The sequence below is a fragment of the Tiliqua scincoides genome, chromosome 1 (genome assembly GCF_035046505.1).
Source record: "Tiliqua scincoides isolate rTilSci1 chromosome 1, rTilSci1.hap2, whole genome shotgun sequence".
NCBI classification, from domain to species: Eukaryota; Metazoa; Chordata; class Lepidosauria; order Squamata; family Scincidae; genus Tiliqua; species Tiliqua scincoides.
In genome coordinates this window covers 47504340-47522323 of record NC_089821.1, presented here as the reverse complement: position 1 = coordinate 47522323, position 17984 = coordinate 47504340, and the positions used below count along the sequence as shown (strand labels likewise).

The 17984-nt window shown below is 43.5% G+C and overlaps 1 protein-coding gene across 1 annotated transcript; it reads right to left on the bottom strand.

The window, feature by feature from the left end:
- Window positions 1-923: 923 nt before the first annotated feature.
- Window positions 924-15745, bottom strand: RNF141 (ring finger protein 141). The gene is made up of 6 exons (XM_066609510.1): window positions 15656-15745; window positions 8955-9151; window positions 8267-8375; window positions 7517-7698; window positions 3823-3930; window positions 924-1179 (listed from the first exon to the last, which is right to left on the bottom strand). Exons 2-6 carry the CDS (start codon window positions 9134-9136, stop codon window positions 1029-1031), a joined length of 732 nt encoding a protein of 243 aa, XP_066465607.1. The 5' UTR covers window positions 9137-9151; window positions 15656-15745; the 3' UTR covers window positions 924-1028.
- Window positions 15746-17984: the final 2239 nt, after the last annotated feature.

Below are 17984 nucleotides of genomic sequence, written 5' to 3'. Positions count from 1 at the left end.
AAGCACCATCTATTTACTTTAAACAACCATCATAGGGTTGTTTATCTTATAAAGCTGTAGCTTTGAAAAACAGGAATATTGAAGATAGCCAGACTAAGTAAAAACAAATGTAACTGAAAACTAGAAATCAGACATTATGATGTGCGCACAAACTTTCATCTTTCTGTGATAATTATGGACATATTTACTAGAGAATGCACACAAACTATAACTTCTAAGACAAACTAGTTAGCTTGAAAGTTACTTACAGCTATCTAGAAAGCTTATTCTCCCTGAAAAAGCACAAAAGCCAATCTATCAATTTTGTTTTTGAGGCTGTGCCATTCCAAGTTTTGGTTTAAAACCATGCTACAGGAAATGATTTAGGGTCCATTCCTATTCAACTTTCCAATGCTGGTGCAACCGCAATGCAGCCCTGGGGAAAAGGAACAAATGTTCCCTTACCTAGAGGAGGCCTCAGTGACATTTCCCCTACTGTAGGATGTAGTGCATGCCTTACTGGCACAGCTGCACCAGTGCTGGAAAATTGGATAGGATATGGCCCTTAAACAGTTACAAATGGTAGAAGTGGAAGTAGTTTACCACAAGGGGGCAAAAGAAGTTACTTAAATTTCAGTACAGGACTACAGTCATTCCTTTTCATGCAAGTAGGCACAAACATTCTTGCATTAAGAATTGCTTCCAAGCACAGGGTTAGGCTGCAGGCTCTCAGTATCTACCTCCTCTACTTTAGTGATTCTATAATAAAAAGCAAGTTTAACAAGCCACCGCTGAAAAACTATGGTTAAACTAAACTATTAGCCATTCCAGTGTCTTATAAAATGTCAGAAAACTCTTAACAGAACAAGTGTTGCCAACAGATAAATTAATGAAATGAATATTAAAATTTATAAATGCACACAAACTGGGCCATACACAAGTGGTCACTGATTTCGTTTATAGAAACCAACACAATGAGTAAACAAAACGAAGAGGAACAATGAAAACAAGATCTTGAAGATACTTCAAGACTATGAACATTGCTAGTGTTATGGCCTGTGGGGCTGGCCAGCTTCATCTACCATGTTTAGTATGTAGGTAGCAATATCTTCTTCTGTAGGTGCATCCGATACCACCCAAGAATCATTTGCTGCAGTCACCTGCAGACGACAGATAGGGCAATTCCTGTGACGACCACTCCTGTATAGGAAGCCAAAAGGAAATAGTGAATACTGCTGTTTTTGTACTGAAGATACCCATAACAACCTTTGCTCACAAAGTATGAATAACTGAACCTTAAGGGAAGAGCTAAAATCGATGAACTGCAGTGTCTGTGCTAGTACAAAAACATGACAAATACCCAAATAATTCTCAGCATATGCCTCACCAGTATTTTCTTGAGAGATTTGCCTAAGGAGATATTTCTATGGCAGTGATTCTCAAACTGTGGGTTGGGACGCACTAGATGGGTTGTGAGCCAATTTCAGGAGGGTCCCCATTCATTTCAATGTGTATTGTATTTTTTGTATAGCATATACTTGATGCTAACATGGTATGCGACTGCATTTGGGGGAAATGTTACAGATGTGTACTTTTAACAGGCTACTATGTACATGCTTTTAACAATGAAAGACAATGGGGCTTACTTACGGGTACCTGTGGGTAGGATTGCAACCTTTGGGATGTTTGGGGGAATTTTTTCTTAGATCAGCAACTGCTTGGGAGGTGACTATTTTAAATAAATTTTTAAACTTTTATTTATTTATACCCTGCCTTTCTACCCCGCTAGGTGCATTCAAGGTGGCTTACAAATAATACAATACTAAAACACTGATATAGACCAGTGTCAATATTTTATTTTTAATATATTAGACTTGATGCTACTATGGTATATGACTGCATTTGGGGAAATGTGACACATCTGTACTTTTAACAGGCTATTCTGTATATGCTTTTAACAATGATAGTCAGTGGGACTTACTCCTGGGTAAATGTGGATAGGATTGCTAAAAATTGTCCTGCCTGATGATGTCATTTCTGGTCATGATATCACTTCTGGTGGGTCCTGACAGATACTCATTCTAAAAAGTGGGTCCTGGTGCTACACAGTTTGAGAACCAGTGTTCTGTTGCTTTAACAACTGGGAACTTTTCAAATATGCTACATACACACATCTTTCTGTGACTTAGACCTATTGTTTCTCCTTTCCTCCATGAATAAGAGTGAACAAAACCATCCTTAACTACCATTTCTCTGCTCCTCCAGTTCTTCTTCTTAAGAAAAAACTTCTCTTTTACACCTTTAACCCCCAATTGCAGCACTGTAGACTGTTTCCAAATTCTCAATCTCCTCCTCAAGCTCTGGTGCCAAAACCTGAACACAGCACTCCAGCATGTAAGCTTCACCAGTACCAAGTAAACTGGTACCATCCCTTACAGCAGTGATTGGCAACCTTTTCATTAAGAGGCTGGATGTTCAGTGATGACATCATTATCAAACTTCTGGTCTGCCAAGAGCCTGGAAGCAGCTGCACAGAACATGGCTTGGAAAGTGAAATACATGGACTCTGTGAGCTTGGGCAGGTGGCTCCTCCATTCTCTGTCTGGTATGTGGAAAACCTGGCAGGAGGCTTTGTCTTCTGACCTCTACATAAGCCAGATAACTTTGGCTGGAGACTGGATCCAGCCTGCAGGCTATAGGTCGTTCACCCCTGCCTTTCAGGGTCTAATATCCCTGATGGCGCATAAGGCAGCATTGCCCTTTTGTACCAAAGCACACTTCAAGATGAACATAATTGAGCAATCTACTACAATACCAAACTACAAAGTTCCACGACTGCTTTTAGAATATTTTGTTCCAAAAGGGCTAAGCATTCCCTGGATTCTGTTTTTAAGGGTTCTGTTTTCAAGTGAAAGTGGCAGTAGCACTGGTGCCTCTTATGTATTTTTTTTTTTAAATGTGAGGCCTTTGGGGACAGGGATCCATTGATTAATTTATTTTATTATCTACACCACTTTGTGAACTACTCTGGTTGAAAAGTATTAACAAATAAAAGACTGGTTTAGATGGACCAATCATCTCACTGTATAAAAGGCAGATCGATAAATTCACATTCATATATTCAGTGTAAATATGCTTTGCAACATAGTCCCAAACAGGAAATTGTTCCTGTACATAATACAGAAAGAAGCTCTCTTCCTGCAGTATTACTAAGCAGAAGAGGCCAAGAGAAAGTCTACTTATTTAGAAGTAATTTTCTTAAGTGAGTAATCATTAGTCATAGGTAAAGATAGATTTGTACTCTAATAGTTCAAACCAGCCTAAATAATAGTTCAGACTCTCATAGTTCAGACCAGCCTAAATAATTTTTAAGGTTTTGAAATAACTCTGAGCTCAAAAATGGAACATTCAGAGTAGTTTGCATTTTAATCCTATTATCAGCATTACTGCTTAGGCACCTGACCTGGTAGCATTCCATTTCATAATCACAGAAACAGACCAGATGAAATCCAGACATTTTCCAACATGACTTCACAAAGTTGTTAATATCTTGCTGCACAATTTCTTCCACATGTGTTGTAAAAGTACGCACAAGAACTGTGCAAACTGCCACCTTATTTTCACATGTGCTTCTCAGAATACTACCCAGTATTTTCTGCCAAATGACAACAGGGCAAGACCAAGGAAGCACCTGTCTCTCATTCCAGTAGACAATATAACCATTTTTATTACTACAGTGTTTAGTGCTTTTGAACTATTTTACTCTAGCAAAATTGGTCAAATGGCTCCTAGGAGGATCATTTCAAAGCTCAGTACAACCAGAACCACTGTCAGGCACCTTACCACTTATCAATGCATTTCTGGCAAAAGCTGTGAGCACAGGGCAAGATGAGATCAGCCCGTCCATCCATGCAGATGCAACATTCTTCTTCATCAGTCAGCTGTTTCACCCTAGAATACAGATAGCAAACATAGTACAATAAAAGACCAGATTTATATTTCTTAGAATTCTTTGGCAACATTTTAATTTTTATTGTAAAATGCTTGTATTTCATAATTTGGCTCCTAGATCATTCTACTTGCAACAGACCATTTAGGTTTAAATCCTCCTAACGTAAAGCAAACTCATCTGTCATCATTCAGACATGGAGCCAATGGGGACACTGCACAAAATGGCCGACGTCCACACAAACCCACAGCAGACATTGCCAAACATGAAAAATCAGAACATTTTCCATGGATAGAGACTGCAAAATCACTGCTCCACCTGCACAGGTGGACATACTTCATGTGGAAACCCACTTTTGATCTCTGTACAAATGTCTGCTTCTGAATTCTCTTGCTATTGGCATGCATTTCTGAACAGGAAGGCAAATGGCTATTTGCTTGTGATTTGTGTATCAACTTCCAGCAACTTCCATACACAGAAGTACTGATGTGGAGCATTTTGGGGGCTGTAAGATTTCAGGACTAGTGTTAACATTTTTTCAAGCCACAAGTTTACCACACCAATAGCATCAAGAGCTGATAATGGAACCGTAATATGTATTACTTCAAAGCAGAGAAACAGGCAAACTATTATGGGTTTGAATGAGAATTTTTAAAAAGGTTAGATACAGTTGGACCTCAGTATCTACAGGAGATCTGTTCCCAGATCCCCCACAGATACTGAAACCCATGGATAAGTAAATCCAATGATCCAGTCCATAAGACTGGAGATGTTCTCCTGTTGCATCCGAAGGTGTTCCAAGGCCCATAAAGGCTGAATGCGTCCTGACCTCAGAAAGACTTCCAGACATGACTGGAGAACACCTCCAGTCACGTCTGGGAGCTCAGGTCTAACCCTCCACCATGGATTCAGAATCCTCGGTGACTTAAATCTGCGGATCCTGAATTGTAGATACAGAGAGTAGATCTGTAATTGCCACCAGCCACTTATGAGGTTTTGTAATCACAATCCTTAACACAGAGTAAGTAGAGCCAATTTGTACATGAAGAGAGGCTATAAACAGCTTGCATTTGAAGAGTCAATGGGAAACATTTTCATGTTTCGTGCAAAGACCAAACTCTTTGCACACAATTTTTGGCCGGAGAGGCAGAGATAATTTTTGCATCCTTGAATTTATCCCTACTTCAAGACATTAATAAGGCACAGCAGTTCTTTTCTGTGGCCACTTTGTCAGATGACAGTGTAGTGAAGTCATATAATTGTAATTATTTCTTCTAAGCCTACTGGGCATTTCTGACCTGTCACTGGGAACTGCAGCTTCCCCAAGTCACTAAGATACGTCAGAATTGAAGAAATATATGATTTCAGTGAAATCACAAATTTGTTTATCTCAAGAGTTACAGCTATTTTCTCCTCAACATGTTTATTCCTCATTGTTGCTCTTCATATAAATGATGTCCTACCTACACATGAACTAAGCATCAAGTAGGTTTTAAACTTAACATGAACATATCTCAGTGTTAGCAAATACTCATCACTTCTGCACCTAATACAAAACAGTTTATAAACTCCAGGTGTTGATTTCAATCTCTTGCTTCCCCTCTTCAACAAAACAGGATGTCATCTATGAGCTAGCTCATGTTTTTTCCAAATATTAGTTAGGTCAATGACCTTCCCACGTGGGAACTTCCACGTGCCAAAACATAAACCACAAAGAAGTGAGTGGAACAAAGCCATTCAAAACAGAGCTAAGATGACTATTGGTTGGGCTGTCTGATAAATTAGCAGCAAGTTTCTATACAGCCTTAATTTCTATTAATTAAGGGCACTTACTTGATGGGTTCCTTATGTTTCCTATCCATTTGATTAGATATTAGGTGTTCTGTTTGTCATGGGATATCACAGCAAGCTTTGTTTAAGCTTTGTCATAATTGCACAATTTGAGACAGACTTGTAATATGAAAATGTTCAAAGTATATTTTTCATATGTTCTATTTTATAGCATTCCACATTGGGGAGCAGCAGCTGGAGGTCTCTTTGGTTCCCTTTTACTCCATGTAGAACTCCAGCTGCCCCAATGAGTATATTTGGATCCAAGCCAGCTACTTAGCAGGTTTAGGAAACCTGTGTTTCCTAAACCTGTGTTTCTCTACGGCTGGGGAGGAGGGATAAGATTTGGTGGCAGCTCTGTTGCTGTCCCAGACCCCCTCCTGTGCCCAATCCACCCTCTGGCCCACATGCAGCTCTCCCACATGCCGTTTCTCCCCCTTCCCAGCCTCTCCCTGCCCTGAAATGCCTCCCAGCTGAGTGGCAGGGACACTTATCACTGCATGCTCCTCTGCCATGTCTTGCCGGCACAAAGGCCAAGCACCAACTGGTGCTGGCCTCTCTGCCAGCGCTGTGCATTGCCAGTCAGTGGTGGAGTGCCTTACAGCCATTGACCAGGCAGTGGGTGGGCTGTGGCACTGCCCTGATATTGGATTGGGCTGCCCATCTATTTAATAAATCAGGGCCGGGACAAGAGCTGGCATTATACCTTTAGTGTTCTAGGTATGCTGATTGTGGAAAAAGAAAAAATTTGACATATGAATCATTCCTGGAACTGGCACTTTTCCACTTCTTCATAAATGACCTGGAGGTGGGGGATAAGCAATGAAGTGGCTAAGTTTGTGGGTGACATGAAACTTTTCCAGGTGGTTAAGTCTAGAATGGATTCCAAAGAGCTCCAGAAGAAACTCTGCAAACTGGGGGAAATGGGTGGCAAAATGGCAGATGTGCTTCAAATTAAGTGTGCACACTGGGACAAGAAATCAAAATTTTACTATACACCAATACTAATTTTATTATACACCAATGGGTTCCAAACCATCTGATGGATCAGGTAGGAAATTTGGGGGGGGGGGTACTGGTTGATGAATGTCAACTCAGGGCCCAAACCTATCCAATTTTCTAGTGCTGGTGTAGCAGTGCCAAAGGGGCATGTCCTGCATCCTGTGGTGGGGAGGCAGTCACAGATGTCTTCTCAAGGTAAGGGAACATTTGTTCCCTTACCTCAGGGTTGCATTGCAGCTGCACCCTCAGGGCCCAATCCTATCCAACTTTCCAGCACCGGTGCAACCAAAATGCAGCTCTGAGGTAAGGGAACAAATGTTCTCATATCTTGAGGAGGCTTCTGTGACTCTCTACCCACCACAGGATGCAGTGCACAGCTGCACTGGCACTGGAAAATTGGATAGGATTGGGCCCTTAGTGTGTGATGCTGTAAAGAAGGCCAATTCCACACTTGTGACTATTAAACAAGGGTAAGATCACATCTGGAGTACTGTTTCCACATCTGGTTGCCACATCTCAAAAAGAGTATCTTTGGAATTGGAAATATTCTTTATGCTCACACAGCAAGAACAAATGGAAGCCAATTACTGTAACTAAGGCTGAACTGCAAAACATACAGGCATGAACACTGCACATTGTGCAACACTGCAAAAACAGCCCTACAGACAAACAGAATGCACATAACTGAGGTGAACTGACAGGTTGTGAGTGTGCGCAGGTTCAAACATAAATCAGTCTCTTAACATATTGAAATACCTTCCCATCCAAATGCTAGCCTGACAAGATGCAACAGATGACAGTTCTTCTGCAGCTCCCTCTGAAGCAACACTCTGTGAAAGAACACCTGCAGCTTGACTTGTGATATCTTTGTAAAGCTGAATGAACTGGTATAAGTTCATGATTCTTGATGCTTCAACAATGCCACTTGTCTTGTTTATCTAAATATACAGATAGTAATTTTACTATTTTATTCCTTAAGCATTTCAATTATTACAATGGCAAGAAGGCTTGATATTACAGTGTAGGATTTTTCACAACCTAGATGGCTTTAAAATGTTCATGCTAACTCTATAATTGTGAAAATCATCTGTTTAGTTCCCAATTGGTATAGGAGTTTGTTTCTGGTGAGTAAGATAGGAATACAGACTAACTCTTACTGAACATAATAGGCTGAGTAAAATAAATACCACTGTTTTCAAACACATCTACCTATTGGATAACTATATAGATCTTTGACAGCAACAGAATTTGCAAGGACGTATTACAAAAACAATAAGGTGGTAGTAGTAGTAATAATAATAATAATAATAATAATAATAATAATAATAATAATAATAATAATAAACAACTTTATTTGTATCCCGCCCTTCTCCCTAAAAGGGACCCAGGTAGACACCAGTCCTTTCAAACTACTAGGCCAAACTACTTAGGCCAACACAAACACCACAAGCTTTCATTACAGGTTAATAACCAATAGAATCAAAGTTTAAAATGTGATCATCTTACCTTAGTACACACAATCCGAACAGCCACCTTCCACAGAGCAGACGAATCAGAACCTGGCTGCACTTCGAACAACAGATGCCTGTCCTGACCAGAAGCTAATTTAGCTGTTCTGAAATTATGTAACAATTATTTAATATTATGTTGTAAATAAACAAAGCATAAATCAAACCAGATTAGAAATGAGAAATACCATTTTGACAGAGACCCAATTCACTGTGTTTATGTCAAGGGTTAGTACCCTCTCTCGAATACTACACTGAGCTTTGTTTTGTGTACAATTTACTTTAAATAATTAATCACATTTTGATACAGAGTTAATAAAATGAACATAGTTTTCAGAAGGCTCTTTCAGTTTAAATTTCTGTGACAATCTCTTATCCAAATAATAAAAGGGAATTTTTTTAAGTAACTCAATTTTCCAGACTTCCCTAATGAAAAATAAGAAAATTAGATACAATTATAGGCAAGATCTGTTGTTTCTCTCTTTTGATTAGTTGCAGTTCTATTCTTAAAACTGGCAAACAATTCCCATCCAATATAAGGTAATAAATCATATAAAACACTATTTTTAGTAAAGAAACAGCAAAAGTCTCTAGCAGCAAATCATTCACCTTGCCAATGTAATAAGCGTGATACTTTGCTAAGTACGAAGCCATCTTATCTACAAAAGAAACGGTGGAAGTCTTACATGTCATTAAGTTCAGCTACTCTCCCCAAAAACTCTTCATACGTCAGGAAGCCGCTTTCTCGAACTAGAGATACATATTTGACTACCTTTTCCGGGAGCTTATTAATAACTGTGTGGCTTGAAAGCTGTTGGCCCATGATAAAATTCTTGATCTCAATGTCCAGGAAGAAAGGCAGCTTCATTCATTTGGGGAGTTTCTAATAAATGAATTTTAAAGTTGAATTAGTATAAACAGAATAATTAAATTTTTCACTTTTATTAGTTGCCCACAAACTAACAGCTGATATTGATATGAGCAGTTTCAGGTTATACTTGATTTTACTGGCACTGAATTCAAGCATTACCATAACAAAAAGGCAAGTTACACTAAGAATGAAAATATTTACAGCAAAATCATCTTCATTATGTGCACAATGCCAATGACTGTCAATCACTATACTTTAAAACCTTAGATTGAAAGCCAGCATCTCTTAACAGCAAGATAATTTTCAGGCTCATTTAAGTCATCCAGAAAATAACATAGTATACAGCATGACCTAGTAGACTATTAAGAGGAAAGGAACCCAAGTCTTCAGATATGGAAAACATGTCTTAAATTATATGTGTGGTAGAGAAAATACTATAATTTAGACTACAACTGTACTCTTTTTATTCTAGTTCCTAGTTAATGACAGTATTTATGGAAGAACTTATCAGCACTTGAACTCAGGAACTCTATATTTAAGATAGAACTGTCGTCCACAATTGTTTTTAACTGCCAAATAGTAAATAGACAAATTTCTCAAATCAATGAAGGCTTTGATTTCTAAGCAGACTTGTAGGGATACAACAATGAACCACTTCCTGAATTTCATAGTTGGAAACCAATGCAAATCATAATGACAGAATGCAGAACACCTTAAACCTACTTTGAAAACATATGCCATAATAGCAGCCACTTGTTAAGTCTTAGGTGCATTGCTCAAGATGTCTAGAACAGTTATCTTCAAGTTTTTTTGCACCATGATCTATTACAGGGGTGTCCAAACATTAGGGCAGGAGGGCCACATCATCTCTCTGACACTGTGTCAGGGCTGGAGGAAAAAAGAATTAAGTTACATTTAAAATTTGAATAATTTTACATAAATGAATATATTAGAGATGGAATTTATGTGAAAGAATGAAGGTTTTGCAGTAGCTCAAGGCCTATAAAATGCCTTGCACAAAGCAAAGCCGGCCTTTCCTTCACTGACACTGCTCCATCACAGACGTGAAACATCAAGTAGTGGAGGGAGCCCTCATCCCACAGCTCAGGTGAGAGGTCGAACAGTCATTCTCACGTTGAGAGCAGTTGCTTCAGGCTAGCATGGGCTCCAGCAAGTCTCTGGCAGGCCAGAGGCTCACTGGAGACCGGGGGCTCCCTGCGGGCCAGATTGGGAGCCCCTGAGGGCCGCAAGTGGCCCCCGGGCCGGGGTTTGAGCACCCCTGATCTATTATATAAGCTATGACATTGGGACCACCAAACCCACCCTCCTCCCAAGACCCTATCCGCCCACCACTATTCCCACCACTGCCTATTCCCCGTCCCTGTAACACCCTCCTATTACCGTCAGCTGTAACTAAATATTCTTATTAGAGAGCACAGAAAAAATTACCATGAAGCCTGGCACTAGTGAAAGCTATTTTAGCACAACTGCCAAGAACCTGAGCAGGGCTGGGACACCAACTCCTGGTACTTGAAGGGATACACCAGATGCCTTTATCTGGTGGTGTTCTAGTTCAGTGGTCTTCAATCTTTTTTGTTCCTCTAAGTTGCTATGGGGTCCCAATCCCAAGATTGAAGAACACTGGTCTAGAATAATAGCAATTCATTAGAAACTGAAGACCACATGCACAGCTTATTTATAATTTGAGATAAAGTCCCAGTGTTTGCTGATAAAAGTAATTAGATGTAAGTAATCACATCCAAAATACTGCACTTTCTTATTAAAAAAAATAATGTTTATTAAAAAGAAAGGTTCAAACCATTTGTAGAAGAGATATCTCAGGAAGCCCTGAAAAATGCCAGTTCACTCCTTGGTACATCACCATTAAGGATACTAAACATTTATACAGTGTTTACTGAGTGTGCACAAAGTTTTACAACTATCATCTTGCTATTGTCTTCACAACAACCTTGTAAGGAAAATATTATCCCCATATTGCAGCTGGGGGGATGAGAGAGGTGACTTGCCTAAGGCTACTTAACAACATTGTGGCAGATGCAAGATTCAACATGGGGTTGTCCTACTTCACAGCTCAGTTTCTTCAGCTACAATTCTATGCATGCCTTCCTGGGAGTAAGCTCCAGTGAATACAACAGGATATACTTCTAAGTAGACAGGCATAGAATTATACTGTTAGGCACTATGCTATATCAACTCTCAAGCATGCATGATTACAGTGTCTTAAGATGTAGCTAATTTCTAGTAAATGATCATGTACTCACTAGAGGTGTTTGTTTCCAGTGAGTAAAACAGGATTACGGCCTAAGTCTTACTAAACACAATGGGCTTACTTCTGAGTAAAATAATAACACTGTTTTCAAACACCTCTAGTACTCACATTCTGTTGGCAACCTTCAGTCTCAAAAGACTATGGTATCGCGCTCTGAATGGTGGTTCTGGCACAGTGTCTAGTGTGGTTGAAAAGGCCGATTTGGGAGTGACAATCCCTTCCACACTGGGAGCAAGTGTAGTGTGTCCCTGGTCTGTCTCCCTGGCCATGGGCCTTCCTTCTTTGCCTCTTTGCCTCAGTCTACAGGCAAAGTGCCTCTTCAAACTGGGAAAGGCCATGCTGCACAGCCTGCCTCCAAGCAGAACGCACAGAGGTCAAGGTTTCCCATCTGTTGAAGTTCATTCCTAAGGCTTTCAGATCCCTCTTGCAGATATCCTTGTAGCGCAGCTGTGGTCTACCTGTAGGGCACTTTCCCTGCACAAGCACACCATAGAGGAGATCCTCTGGGATCCGACCATCGCCCATTCTCACGACATGATCAAGCCAACGCAGGCGTCTCTGTTTCAGCAGTGTATACAAGCTGGGGATTCCAGCTCGTTCCAGGACTGTGTTGTTTAGAACTTTGTCCTGCCAGCTGATACCGAGGATGCGTCGTAGACAGCGCATGTGGAAAGCGTTCAGCTTCTTCTCTTGTTGTGTGCGAAGAGTCCATGACTCGCTGCAATACAGAAGTGTACTCAAGATGCAAGCTCTGTAGACCTGGATCTTGATATGTTCCGTCAGCTTCTTGTTGGACCAGACTGTCTTTGCGAGTCTGGAAAACGTGGTAGCTGCTTTGCCAATGTGTCTGTTTAGCTCTGTATTGAGAGAAAGAGTGTCGGAGATCGCTGAGCCAAGGTACACAAAGTCATGGACAACCTCCAGTTCATGCGCAGAGATTGTAATGCAGGGAGGTGACTCCACATCCTGAACCATGACCTGTGTTTTCTTCAGGCTGATTGTCAGTCCAAAGTCTTGGCAGGCCTTGCTAAAACAGTTCATGAGCTGCTGGAGATCTTTGGCAGAGTGGGCGGTGACGGCTGCATCGTCGGCAAAGAAGAAGTCATGCAGACATTTCAGCTGGACTTTGGACTTTGTTCTCAGTCTGGAGAGGTTGAAGAGCTTTCCGTCTGATCAGGTCCGGAGATAGATGCCTTCTGCTGCAGTTCCAAACGCCTGCTTCAGCAGGACAGCGAAGAAAATCCCAAACAAGGTCGGCGCAAGAACACAGCCCTGCTTCACTCCACTTTGGATGTAAAAAGGGTCTGATGTGGAGCCATCAAAGACTACAGTGCCCTTCATGTCCTCGTGGAAAGACCTGATGATGCTGAGGAGCCTGGGTGGACATCCGATCTTGGGGAGAATCTTGAAGAGGCCGTCCCTGCTGACCAGGTCGAAAGCCTTCGTGAGATCTATGAAGACAATAAAGAGTGGCTGTTGTTGTTCTTTGCATTTCTTCTGCAGCTGTCTAAGGGAGAATACCATATTGCTAGTGGACCTGTTGGCTCAGAATCCGCACTGCAATTCTGGATAGATGCTCTCTGCAAGTACCTGGAGCCTCTTCAGTGCAATTCGGGCACACAGCTTCCTACAATGCTAAGGAGAGAGATGCCGTGGTAGTTACTGCAGTCACCCCTGTCACCTTTGTTCTTGTACAGCGTGACGATGTTTGCATCCCTCATGTCCTGTGGTACTCCACCTTCTTTCCAGCAGAGGCAGACGATTTCATGCAGCTCAGTGGCGATGATCTCTTTGCAGCACTTTAGGACTTCAGCAGGGATGCTGTCTTTCCCAGGTGCCTTACCAGAGGTGAGGGAGTCCAGGGCTACGTTAAGTTCTGCTAGGGATGGTTCACTGTCAAGCTCCTCCAGCACAGGCAGGCACTCAATGTTGTTCAGTGCTTCCTTGGTTACTGCATTTTCTCGGGAATACAGCTCAGAGTAGTGCTGCACCCAGCATTCCATCTGCTGCGCCCGATCCTGGATGACCTCGCCTGTGGCAGACTTCAGAGGGGCAGTTTTCTTCTGAGTTGGACCTAGGGCCAGCTTGATACCATCATACATCCCCTTGATGTTGCCTGTGTCAGCTGCTATCTGTCTGGGAACAGAGCTGGAGCCAGTAGTCATTAGCACACCTCCTGGCAATCTGCTGGACTTTGCTGCAAGCAGCTCGGAGGACCTGCAGGTTGCGCTCACTGGGACAGGCTTTGTATGCTGTCAGAGCTCTCCTCTTTTCCTCAATGACTGGTGTCAACTCCTCAGAGTGGGCTTCAAACCAGCCTGCCGCCTTGTTGGTCTTCTTGCCAAATATGGACAAGGCAGTGTTGTAAATGGCATTCTTGAAATGTTCCCATTTGTTGGATGCATCTGCAGCGGCTGGGCCTGGAAGAGATTCCTCAAGTGCTTGTGCAAATTCTTCGACTTTTCCCTGATCCTGGGTGTTGCTGGTGTCAATGCGAGGTCTTCCTTCTTTTTCATGTGATATAGTCGCTTAGTTTGCAGTTTCACTCTGCTGCACACCAGGGAGTGGTCAGTGTCGCAGGCAGCACCCTGATAAATGCGTGTTATCTTGATGCTGGGAAGGCTGGAGCGTCTGGTGAGAATCAGGTCGAGCTGGTGTCAGTGCTTTGATCTTGGGTGTATCCAAGAGAGTCTATGTTGCGGATTTGTGTTGAAGAATGTGTTGCTGACACAGAGACCGTGATGACAGCAAAATGACAACACAAAAACACTAATTTCACAAGCAAAATCATTTGGTAGCTAAAACAGCTACACTTTCAAGTTCAGACATTAATTCCATTCCATTAAAGGTTTCTGGGATGCTGCCAGAAACACTTCAAATCAGCAGGCAACAGCAAAACTAACTTTTCTTAAAAAAGCCAAAGTCTACTTAGCCAAAGTCCACTACAGCCAAAGTCCACTACACGAGGGCATAAAATCAAAGTGGTACAGTTACAAGTGGTGTATACAGTTCTAAAGAATGCACCAGAACTGAACTTTGGACTTCAAAACCTGTCTGTCAACACAGGCATTGTTTCTCACTAGCTGAAAGAAATACTCATCTGAACAGGCGTCACAAATCCATATTTTGTTAAGGAGTCATACAACCTAGATTCCAAAGGGCAGTATGGCTGCCCCACCATCGAGACTCAGTGAATGCATGTTCTTATAGATCAGGATGGCCAAACTGCGGCTCGCAAGCCACATACGGCTCTTTGACATTCAATGTGCAGCTCTCAGAAATACGTTAGCTCCTTTTTGAATCACAATTAATGAAAAAGTAAATAAAAATTGTTCAAGCTTTATGATTATTTACTGTGTACAAACCGAGAGTCCTCTGGATTAAAGCATACATTTAATGGGGTTCATGGTGCGTGAATATAGTCAAGAATGTACATGCTTCTTAAATACTGCCGCTCTCAAACATCTGACATTTATTATATGTGGCTCCTACGTTAAGTAACTTTGGCCATCCCTGCTCTAGATAAACATACTGAATGTAAGTGCTCATGCCCCTTTTTGAGTGTCTGAGATACACACCTAGAAAAGTCAGTCCCACTTGACCCACTTGACACGCCAGTGGCCAGACAGGCACAAGGGATGCCTGAGGATCAGGGATTCCCAGCCAAGTGCAACAGGCCAGGGCCTCTGAGAGGAATTTTATTGGGGGTACCAAGTTTTTTGGGGGTGTGTGAAACAGAGTGGGGGAGGGTGGCAACAGGGAAAGGGGGGTGAAAGAGTGGGGGAGGGTGGCAGAAACAGAGTGGGGGAGGGTGGCAACAGGGGTGGGGGGAACACGGCAGGGGGAGGGTGGTGACAGCCAGAAGAGTGTACCGAGTGCCTTGGAGTGGCATGGCAGTGACAAGCCCGGCATCCTGCGCAGGCAGTGAGTGCGGTGGGACTGCAAGATGTGAGACCCCAGGAAGTTTCGGGGGCCCCTCCTGGGCCCGGGCACAGACTACCCCCTGCAGCCCCTCCTCCCAAGGGCCATGCAACAGGAGAGCTGTGGCGCCTGCTCCAAGGGGGGCTGCACTCAGAGCGCCGCCAGGCCTGACAGCGTCACACCCCCCCCTTGCTGCTGACAAGGAGAGGGGGGCTTCCCACTGAGGGGGGGCGGGCCTCAGCGAGCTCCTCCCTCCCCCCCGCCAGGCCCCGAGGAAGCAGCGGCAGGAAGCCCCGCGGCCTCACCCCAGCGCCGCGGCATCCTGCTCCGCTGCCCGGCCCTCCGCCACCTCCTCCTCCTGTTCCTCGCGGGCGCCGGCCCTCCTTCTCCCCGCCTCCCTCACAGCCGTCCCAGCGCCGCCCAAAACACGACGCGGCCTCGCAAGCCAGTGCGTTCCAGTCGCGTTCGGTTACGTGTCCCGCCCCGCCCCCCGCCGTTGCCAGGAGACGGCAGAAGCGGCCCAGGCCTGAGCGGCCCCGGCTCGGGTGTCCACAGCGGCGCCTCCTTCCCCTTTGCGGTCATAGCCACCCGTACCTGGGAGCAAGCCCCATGGACTGTAATGAGGCTTGCTTCCGAGTAGACCTGCTTAGGAATGGGCTAACACCTACAGTTTCAAGAAGCAGTTCTCAAGCACCACAAGCCTCCTTCAGGGAGGTGTGGTGGGTGGGGAGGCAGGTGAGGCAGAGCCTCCCCACGTGGGTTGTGGGTGCTTGGGTGCCTCACACGGCGACACCGCTCTTCGAAGGATTCTGGTGGGGAGGCTCTGCCTCACCTGCCTCCCCACCCACCACACCTCCCCGGCCTCCTCACATCCCCTGGCCTCGCTCTTCCAAGGAGTCCGGTGGGGAGGCTCTGCCTCACCTGCCTCCCCACCCATCACACTTCCCTGGCCTCCTGATATCCCCTGGCCATAGCCCCATATTTCCCTGAAAAGAGTGGGAGATAGCATTTGATTAGGAAGAAAAAGAGATATTAGTTTCCCCTTCACCTTAATAATGTCCAAGAATGAGCCTAGAGATTCCAAAACAGTATCACATGCTCATGCCTCATTTGCAGTTGCCTCCAGGATTGGGTTGGAGCTTCCAGGAATCAGCATCAGTCTCCAGGACTAAAGGCACTCCTGGTGATGTTAACAGAACCTCCCTGGCTAAGGCTAAAATCCCAAAGACGCTTTCCTGGGTGTACACCTCATTTAACGTAATACGATTTAGGTTTGAGCTGGAAATGTCATTGCATCGAGTTGTGTGTGTGTGTGTGGGATCTTCAAGAACAGCCTCGGTCAGAACTGGTAACTCTAGTCCCACTTCTCTGTCTGGTGAGTGGTTCCAGATGCTGCAACTCCTGCAGATTATTTTTCTAGCAGCTTTCCCACTCCTGAGGCTTTTGTTCCAGCTTTGTACTCCCATTACTGCTGGCAGACTATGGGGAAAATGAAACCTCCTTGTTCTCAGCTACTCAATGCCCTTCTGCTGCTCATCCACTTCCTGAATCTGTCCAGTCAGTGCTGACTCGGCACTGTGCAGTTGAGCTTCAGTGGCAGCTTTGGCCTCTTGTAGCAGCTGAACCAACAAGACTACCACCTCCTTATCTTGGCACTCTACGCACTGCTGCTTCATAGGTGTTCCAAAGTCTGTTATGCATCACATATGTTGCTGATGCCAGGTGCCTATCATATTTCTAACGCTGTCTTTAAACTCTTTCTGTAGGCTGCTCATGCTAACTTCGAAGTTTCTCTTTGCTGCTGACTTTGTTGTTGCAACACCAGCTTCATTTCATCTAGAATGATGGTTACTTCTTCCTTAGCCACACAAGTTCACAGTTTCTCCCCAAGGAGACACTGTCTCACTCAGTTCTAACACCCATCTTATGGGCTTGTGCTCCATTTTTCCAAGCAGAGAGAAGTTCCAGGAGCTTCAGGAAAACCCTACATTTAGGCTTCTTTTGAAAGAGAAATCACTGGAGGCTGATGGTGTCTTGGAATATTTGGTTTCTTAGCAACCATGCAGGTTTGAGCAAAGTACATACTGTAACATGCTTTGGCAAGTAATACCAACAAATGCTTCCCGAATATCTAACACATACTGTCTTCGTCCATCTCACTAACTCAGCAAGGGAGGAGGAGGAGAATCACCATATCCCTTTGTCCTTCCTCTCTGGTAGGCACATCCTCCAGCTCTGATGCAAGGCACAGTGAGAGGAGGGAGAAAGGACCCCTATCTACATATATATGGTGATGCTACACATTATTCTATGTTATGTAGAATGAATTAATAGGAATATGTCACAAGTACAGTAGAGGATGAAATGGAAGTATAAATAATAGAACATATTCGATCATTTGCATTAGTGGTTTGCAAATTGCCTCGTTCCATCCTGATTTGTTTGTATGTAGAGGATTCTAGGATATTCCATGGGTGCACACATAGTTTTTGAAGGGCTGGGCGTCACCATCATCTTGTGTGAACTGAGTGAAAGTCATCCTACAGCCACACAGGATGTCCATGTATTAGTGGGCAAGTCACCACTGAAGAAACCCTGATAAACTTCCAGGGTACACACTTTGAAAATGACTGA

Coding starts and splice junctions, on each gene's coding strand:
- RNF141 (XM_066609510.1), bottom strand. CDS start 9,136: ATGAAGCTGCCTTTCTTCCTGGACATTGAGATCAAGAATTTTATCATG. Junction 8,376..8,954: donor GTAGCTGAACTTAATGACAT/GTAAGACTTCCA, acceptor ACATAATTTCAG/AACAGCTAAATTAGCTTCTG. Junction 3,931..7,516: donor GCTAGCATTTGGATGGGAAG/GTATTTCAATAT, acceptor TCTGTATTCTAG/GGTGAAACAGCTGACTGATG.